The 9,037-nt window shown below is 49.9% G+C and overlaps 1 protein-coding gene across 2 annotated transcripts in view; it reads left to right on the top strand.

Moving 5' to 3' along the window:
- Nucleotides 1-3,133: 3,133 nt before the first annotated feature.
- Glrx (glutaredoxin) overlaps nucleotides 3,134-9,037 on the top strand; it is an 11,018-nt gene continuing 5,114 nt past the window's right edge. Inside the window, exon 1 of one of the 2 annotated variants that reach the window (XM_005356559.2) lies at nucleotides 3,134-3,459. In XM_005356559.2, coding sequence (XP_005356616.1) covers nucleotides 3,253-3,459 — 207 coding nt within the window. In that variant the 5' untranslated portion in view covers nucleotides 3,134-3,252. The remainder of the gene's footprint in view (nucleotides 3,460-9,037) is intronic. The other variant, XM_005356558.3, reaches the window with a different exon arrangement.

Raw genomic sequence — 9,037 nt, 5'->3', positions numbered from 1 at the left:
AGTGCACACAGTGGGGCGGGAGACACAGGGAGTGCACACAGTGGGGCGGGAGACGCAGTGCACACAGTGAAGATGCATGTCGCAGAGCACAGAAATGGCTCACAGCCCAGGGAGCTGGAAGAAAGCAGAAATGGGGGCCGGGCAGGAGGAATGACAGAACACAGGGAGGGCCAGTCATACAGTGTCTCCAAGACCCAGTCATACAGTGTCTCCACAGGGAATCTGAAAAAGCCCAGAAGACTTCAGAGCACATGGCAGGGCCAGCATTTCTAGAGACTGTCCAGCAGCACCACAGAGCTGGCTGGGAGGCCATGTGAAGAGGTGACAGGGGACAGGGCCCCCAAGTAGAGTCAGGTGTTCAAACCCAGGGGAGACCTGGGAGGCAGACCTGGGACAGCTTCGCTGTTTCATGTAGGCAAAAGTAGAGGGCAGGAAAGAAGCCTCCTCCTTCCTGCCCTCACCACAGAAGGACGATAGTATATAGAGGGAGGGAAGCAGGCATAGAGGAAACCTGGGTGTAGTCAGATATGGTTTTTTTTTTTTTGGACTTCCAGCTCATAAATAATGGCACAGAGACTTATTATTAACTATGAGAGCCTGGCCATAGCTCAGGCTTCTGTCTAGCTAGTTCTTATAACTTAAATTAACCCATACTTGAAAATCTATGTTTTTCCATGAGGACATCCTGCTTCCTCCTGATCTGCCCTCTCTGCTGCCTATACGCTCTTGCCTAACTATAGGTCGTTCAGCTTTTTATTACACTAATCACAGCAATCCATCGTCACAGTGCACACAAATCCCACAACCCCTGGCAGCTTGAACACTAACCCAGGGAGGCTGAGAGGCTGAAGGAGGCTTCCGATGGGGTGTCTCAGCTGCTGCATTCCTGAGGCTTGGAAGAGAGGTCCAGGCAAGGAAACCAAATGCAGCATTCATCATCAGTGACAGCCGGAAAGCATGTGGTTCATAACACCCTGCCTTAGGACACCACGTGCACAGGTGATGTTCTCAAGAAAGGAGCTAAGCCAGAACATACAGATGTGCCGGAACAAAAAGCAGACCATGCTGCCACTAGCATTGGGAAGCGGAGGGCTTCCAGAGGGGGTATTGATCAAAACAGCATCCTGCCAAGCAAGAATGGAGAAAAGCCAAGAAATGGTCATTCGTGGCCCTCAAATGGGGCCACAATCACTGCACTGCAGCACATCCCCACAGACCTCTAGCTCGTCAGTGCTCTGCACAGGAACCCCACCTCCCCCAATGGTGTATGCACTCCCACTTGTTCCAGAAGAGCCCTCATCTGCTCATATGCACATACTACTCTCTCTGGGCCTCCAGCTCCTGAGGACAGGCATCACTGTGGGGCCCCACCAGCTCCCCGCTGAGACACCTGTGGTTTCTACAGGTCTGCACTGGTCTGTAGGGCCAACGCTGTGGGCCTGCACACCTACACAGCACAGGAGCCTTTGGGCACATTTCCCCCTCATGGAGCCGAAGCCCCAGGTTTGCTGAGACACAGACTTGAGTACATATGGTAGCCTCTGAGTTAGTGACTGTCAAGTTAGAGGTACGGACTGATAGGAAAAGATCCCCATCTGGCAGGAGTTTGGAGTTAGGGGTAGCGTGGGACTCCACGTCCCAGGTGACTCTGCAGACAGATTTCTTGGGAGGTTTCATGGTTCTGCACATGCTAACTTCACACTTAGACCTCTGGCTTAGGCTGGTCTGAACACCAGGTCCAGGATGAGTAAGCAAACTCAGGCGTTTGGTCAGAAGGTGATAAGGAGAGTCAGACTGCCAGGCAATTAGGAAAGACAAGGCAAGGAAAACACAGGTGGTGGCTACCGGCAAAGGTCAGAGGGCGAATGTGCAAGAGATGGAAGGTCACCATGGTTCTCAGCCATGGTCTGAGAGACCAGACCAGCCAGACTCTTAGGAAAGGGGGCTGCAGGAAGGGAAAGACCAGACAGTGCTGAGAAGACAAAGACTCTAAAACCAGCCTGCACCATGTGCTGATGCCCCAATGTCATGGAAACAGACAGAGCCCTGCAGACATCTGGGCCTCAAGAGGCCTCTGGGATGGGCCAGCATCTGGAGGCTAAGGGGAAGAAAAAGAAGGGCAGGGTACCGACTTTACCTGGAGGCTCACTCTGGAGTGTGAGAAGCTACTGGCAGGGAGGTTTCCAGCTCAGTCATGCAGCCCTGCCACACTTGTCTGCTGGGACAGGGCTTCTCTGAACCACTTCAGTGGCCCCGAATCTGGCCTTTTGACTGCTATTTTGCCATTTGATTTTGGTAACAATGAGAGTGACAAAGAAAGCGGCCTCCAGCTGTCACTCTTCCCCTCTTTCTTCACAGTGTATGCCTGAGCCACCAGCATGGTGTGGCTCTAGCCGTCCTCCAAGGCACTCTAGTTCTAGTGTGAAACTTGCCGTTTCCTTGGAAAGGTGATCTAGGCCATAGGCATTTTCTCTTTGAACTGCTTATCTAACTGGGCCCTGCCTCTTGTAGCTCACTGGCTCACTGTGGAAACAAGTCAGGCAGGAAAAAAATCCCCATTCGGTGTGGAGCTTGAAGTCAGGGGTTCTGAGGAAATTGCTTTCTTACCTAACTGCTGTTCAAAGGTCTGTTGGGGTGGGGCAGGTGTATCTAAGGCTTAGCTTGCCAGATAGGTTTTGTGCAGAGAATCTACGCTGTTGAAAGGGGCACAGAATTCGGTATGGCCTCAGAACTGTGCACACACTTGGCAGACACAGAAGTCCAGGTAGCTTTGCTGCCGTGTTTTTACATGTCAAGATCCAGTTCCACTAACCACACAACACTCACCTTCTAGGCTAAACAAAGCAACCTCCAGGGGCCCAGTCACCTTTCCACCCCACTTCCTATGAAGTGCCAACCATTCCTGAATGGTCGTGTTTGCTCTCAGAGGTCCCGGCCTCCTCCCAGAAGCTGGTCAGTGCAGTCTCTGCTACCCTCGAGGGTGACTTAGGTTCATTCCCTGCTACTGGACAGGCATTCCCAAAGGCAGAGAGCACGAAGACAGCCTGGCCTACGCTATTATGGATTAAACATCGAGTGTGCATTCCTAGGCCTGCTAACCGAGGCTGGCCCTTTAAAACTGAATCATCTTGCTCGCTAACTCCTCCTCCAAGGAGGTTCCTTTTTAAAAGAAAGCTGTGGCTAAGCCACGTTTTACACCCAACCAGGACCTTCTACTGAGCGGTCCTCCTGGGGAAGCTGCAGCCTGCCGGCATGGCTCAGGAATTTGTTAACGGCAAGATCCAGCCTGGCAAGGTGGTCGTGTTCATCAAGCCTACCTGCCCCTACTGCCAGAAGACGCAGGAAATCCTCAGGCAACTGCCTTTCAAACAAGGGCTCCTGGAATTTGTGGATATCACAGCTACCAACAACACCAATGAGATTCAAGATTATTTACAACAGCTCACCGGAGCGAGAACAGTGAGTGTGTTCAAATGCTAAGAAACGGCTCAAGGGTTGCTGGTTCCTTTCAGAGTGCAGACTTCCGTGCCTTTTCTAGGTTACCACTGCCAGGACTCTGTCCTTCCCAGCATCTAGAGAGCTATGCAGGGTGTGGGGGGAGGAACCTGAGGACAGACACGGGTCAGACAGCAGCAGAGGGACTGTCCTGGAGGACAGCACTCGGATGCGTGGTGCCTGCTCGGTGGGCTTGGCAGCCAGCTGGAGGCAGTCAGCTGTGCATCTGAAGGCTTTGTTTTAAGCACTATTTTGAGCTGACAGTGTTCATCTGACAAGGCAGGGGGCAGCTGAGAGGCTGGGTGTGACCTTCAGCTTTCTGTTGAGGAACACGGCAGCAAACACGATTCTTCACTGTTTGCACTCCTCTTGGTATGGTTTGTGAGCCTTCATTTTCTTTTCTCTAGGCATTTATCACCTGGTTTGCTCCTTATCTAGCTCCACCCACTAGGAAAAGAAACCCTCTGCTCCACTGTTTGCCCCTTGTGCTGCCTTAATTAGAGGCTATTTCAGGCCTGCTGTTACTCAGGCCTGGTCATCACAGTAGCTTTTGAAGTAGTCTGCGAGTTTCTTGCCTTCCTAGGGGGCCTGGCCACACAGCTGGAGTAGCACTTCAGAAGCCTGTTGTGCAAATACACTGTGTGGCTCCCTAAGAACCTCCTCTTCCCTCAGAAAAGGCTTGCTTTGTGTCCAGGCTGCTGCTGGGATGCCCAGTCTAGCAGCCTCTGGTGCTGGCATGGTGAGCTTGTCTCACTGTTACTGGAGTGTTGGGGGACAAAGCCTAAGATCTGGCAGCCCCAACAAGCCAAGAACCTTGGCCACCTGCCTCCAATACCAATTAAAGGGACACGTGACAGTGAAAAGCAGAGAAAAGAAACTTATTCAGTGAGGTTTCACTGGAAAGATGAATACCTAAAGAGGTCATGCAGTTCTTCCCAAGTCCATAAAGTTCAGGGTGTGTGTGTGTGTGTGTGTGTGTGTGTGTGTGTGTGTGTGTGCGTGAGTGTGCGTGTCTACCCACATTTGTGAGACGGGCCAGAAGTTAACTTTGGGTGACTTTTTCGATCACTCTCAATAACCATTTTTTGAGACAGGGTACTTCACTGAATTTGGAGTTCACAGACTGGGCTGGTGGCCAGAAAGCCCCGAGGGTCCTCCTATCTCAGTCTCCCCAATATTGTGATTTGCACCCTGATTTTTCTGTAGATTGTGGAAGATAAAACTAAGGTCCTCGCTCTCATGGGCAAGCACCTCACCAACTGAGCCCTCTCCCCAGCCTAAGGCTTAGGTTCATAGCAGGTGGGAGGTATACAGGCCAGATCAAGGGGCGGTCCCCACCCACTGTTGGCTCATTGGTTATCTCAGGTAAAGTTGGTCTCGTAAGGACCTCAGAACTGTGAAATCTCTTCCTGCACTGGCTGGCATCAGGACTTTAGCCTTTTGCAGCCCAGGTTTTCCAGGGAAACTAGTTTTGAGGCCGTGTTTAGATAATCAAAGGGAAAGACAGAGTCTCCCCTGATGGCCATCACACCAATTCACTTACATCCCTTCCAGGAACACATTGTAGGGCAGTGTTGGCAGAAACACATGTCCTATTTGAGATTTAGTGTGACTTAGAGGGTTTCCTCTGTGACCTAGGTATAAAGCCTTGGAAATTGTCTCATTCAAAAATCTTTATTCTAGTTCAGACAAAGAGTACGCTATTTTACAGCTATAGGATGAAGTCTTGGAGCAGAGACACAAACAGTGGAAAGAACAGAGAAGTGGGAACACTCCTATAGGCCCATGCAGAAACCTCGCTGGCCAATGGAGTCACCTGGGAACTTTTCAGATAATCTGCGCCCACACCACACTCCTATTTGGCCTCCCAAGAGCAGAGGTGGGAGCCGGCCATCAGTGACAGTGGGAAAGATCTGCAGGTGGTTCCAGCTACAGCAGGATTAGCAAGGACGCTGCCTGCACAGAGCAGCAACTATTCTGGAGGAAAACAATCTTCACCTTCCATCTTAACAGATATTTGCACTGATTTGCAAAGCAACACTTTTGTAGTAGCTTTTTAAGTTTAAAATTTCAAAAGGGGTGTGCGTGTGTGCGTGCACATGCGTGTGGTAAATTCACGTGTGTATATGTGAGTGTGTGGCGACTAGAAGTTGACCTCAGGATGTGTTTTTCAATCACACTCCACATTAGTTTTTTTTTGAGGCAGGATCTTTCACAGAACCAGCACCTTTGCCATTTTGGTTAGGCTGCCAAGCCTGTGAGCCCGTGGGATCCACCCATCTCTACACCCAACTCCCAGTATTGTGCACTGTCATGCCTGGTTTTTCCATGGCTTCTCAGGATCTGAACTCAGGGCCCTCATGCTGTCCATTGAGCCCTATCTGTGATCCTCTATATATTTTCCTCCCAAATAGGTTTTTAGTCCAAATCCAAATACATCCTTTTGAGGGAATCACAAAAGCTTCTAACTCACTGCTTCCAGATCCTGTTGGGATGTGCTTACCTTCTAGGGCAGTGAGAACTTGAGTGTGGTTGGCTATTCAGTCATGCTCCGTGACCTATGGGGAGTGGTACACAGTAGGAGTTCAGCGGGGCTTGACCACAGAAAACAGTCTTTAGTCTAGCAAGACTGGCTTTCTATGGCTCCCACCCTGGTGCTTTTGTCTGCTACTTCTCCAGAGCTCCACCTTTTTCCTTGAGCTTTTGATGGAACTTTCTGGAAATTGCCTTCATTTTTGTATGAGAAGGCTTAGTTTTTCTTCATGGTCATAGGATGATTTTTCTGGATAGAAAACATATTTTTCAGCATCTATGTGTCAGACATTTCTGCGCAGTGGAACTACAGCCATGAAAAAACTCCTACTTTGTAAAATGTGCACTTTTGTATGGGTGACAAACAATACAATGAATTGTGTATTTGGGAGGTGGCAATGATGTGCTTACCAAGAAAATTAGGAAATAGGAGACAGTGTGTATGCAACAGGCTGCTGTTTCAAACGGAACCATAAGGGCCTCACCGGATGGAGAAAGACAAAGGTAAGGTCTAGCACACCTGCCTTTAGTGTGCTAGAGTGACTGATGTCCCGTGCAACTAAGGGGAGGGCATGACAGGGACACTAAGGGTTAGAGTAAGAAGGGCTTGATCTGAGGCCCGGAGAAGGCCTCTAATCTCCCATACACAAGCTTGGGCTGCCCTGCACGGGCACAGGCTGCTGCTGGAATGTGGCTCCTGGAAGGGCCATTCTGGTTTCCCCTCAAAGGAGTTGGCTTACCCTAGAGTGAAGTGGATGAGTGTGGCCTGAGAGGATGGAGCTGGGTTACCTCCACATTCCAACGCAGAAGCAGAAAAAGAGCCAAAGAAGGCAATTTTTAAAAACCTTGGGAGGAACATCAAGGAAGTGAGTTAAAGTCATGCAGATAGGCCTTGGATGCTGTGAGGTAGCACTCTTACCCTCTGACAGGTAGCAGAATGCTTTCGTTAAGTTACTACAGTCCAAAGACGTTTATATGTTCATTAGGTGTGACACTGAGGTGTAGTTAGAAAGAAAATGCTGCTCCTTTTCAGGAGGTGCAGCTTTGCCGGAATAGGTGTGGCCTTGTTAGAGGAAGTGTGCCAATGTGGGGGTGGGCTTTGAGGTCTCTTCTCAAGTTGCACTCAAGTGTCCACTTCCTGTTGCCTGTGAGATGTAGCAGTTCCCCCTCTAGCACCATGTCTGCCTGCACACCATGATGACAGCAACTGAACCTCTGAGCCAGCCACTCCAGTTAAATGTTTTCCTTAGAAGAGTTGGCATGGTCATAGTATCTCTTCACAGCAATAAAAAAAACCCCAGTTAAGGCAGCAAGGTAGGCTAAAGGTAATTCAAGATTGCAAAGTAGGCCCTGAAACACCCACAGTCCACAGGCTTCACCAGCAGCGAAGCTCTAATCAGTCCATCAGCCTCTGCACATGCAGTTACTTTTACAGAAACAAGAGACTGTGGGAGGGACAGGGTCTGGGCTGAAACTCGGAGATAGTTTGAGACCACACAGAATTCAGGTGGGAAAGGCAGTCAAAAGTAGGGGGGCCGGGCGGTGGTGGCGCACGCCTTTAATCCCAGCACTTGGGAGGCAGAGGCAGGCGGATCTCTGTGAGTTCGAGACCAGCCTGGTCTACAAGAGCTAGTTCCAGGACAGGCTCCAAAACCACAGAGAAACCCTGTCTCGAAAAAAAAAAAAAAAAAAAAAGGTAGACTAATCAAGGAAGACACTCACTGTCAGCTTTTGGCCTCTGTACACACAGGAAGTGAACCCTAGAGTTGCGGAGAATGCTGGGGAGACCCACTCAAGGAAAACCTAGAGCTTGGTTTTAGGGTGAAGGTTCTTCCTCCTCTAGCAGCAGCTGAGTCAACTTCCTCCTCGGAGAGGGGTGGGCCAGAGGTTTGAGTGACAAATGTGTTTCTTCCTCCTCCTCACTGGACTATGGGGGTGGGGCCAGGGTGGAAGGTAATGTTCCTTCTGGCTTCTTGCCAAAGTGTCCAAAACCTATCCTAGGGAACAGCCAGACCGTTTCAGGGCCTGGCTCAGGCTGGGAAGTGGACAGGGGAGTGTGTGGTGGGGGTGGGGGGCTCAGTAACCCTGGGAGAAATCGGGGTGTTCTGTGTAGACCAGGGAGTAAAAGGTGACCGGGACCTAGGAAATGTTTAGAAATTCAGACTCCTGAACCTTAGCTCATTTTGTCTGAATCTCAAAATTAGGAGTTGAAAGAAGGAATCTGCCTCCCATTTAACCAAACCTTCGGGGTTCTGAGTCCCAGGAAGGAGAGATCCAGCCCCCCCCCCCCCCCCCCCGAACTGATGTTTGCGCTCAGACCTCCAATGTAACATTTACCTCACAAGCATGGGGGGCACAGTTTAGAGTACACCCCAGAACCGCATAGAAAAAACCAGTTTGTACCCCCAGCACAGGGGACACAGGAGCAGGAGATCTGCCTCAGTTTTTAAAAACAGAGTGACCCAGGAAGACACCCAGTGTCAGCCTTTGGCTTCTACACGCATAGGAAGAACAATGGAGATATACAAAGCTTTAGGAATATAGAAAATCGCTTGACTCTTTTGGAAAATACAGACATTCAAAAGTAAATACACAGTTTCCTTGTTTAAAGCTTGGGCAAATTTTATCTGACAAGTCATCATACTCAACAGAACCACTGGGGTTCTGCTGTTATTGGTATGACCAAGCACCCCCAAGTGTGAGAAGATAGGGACAGAAAAGTCCTCAGACTTGGGGGCCTCCTTTGCCCAGAAGCAATAGCCAGCACTCCATGCAATTTTAGGGTTCTTTCTTTATCCTTCTGCACTTTCTCCTTGTGGCTAGGGGAAGCAATATTGTGTCACTTCCTTCCCAGAGTCTCCCACACAGCCCCCTGCCTCCCCCCAGCAGCCAGACCACCTGCCAGAGAGGGTTCTGTGGGTTTTCTAATTGTCAGGCAAAGGACAGAGCTCACATAATTTGGATGTGGCATAGGATTTTTTTTTTTTTTTTTTTTTTTTTTTTTTCGAGA

The sequence above is a fragment of the Microtus ochrogaster genome, chromosome 19, assembly GCF_000317375.1.
Source record: "Microtus ochrogaster isolate Prairie Vole_2 chromosome 19, MicOch1.0, whole genome shotgun sequence".
In the NCBI taxonomy this organism is placed as follows: domain Eukaryota; kingdom Metazoa; phylum Chordata; class Mammalia; order Rodentia; family Cricetidae; genus Microtus; species Microtus ochrogaster.
The sequence above is the reverse complement of the archived record's forward strand: the minus strand, read 5'-3'. Positions and strand labels throughout refer to the sequence as shown.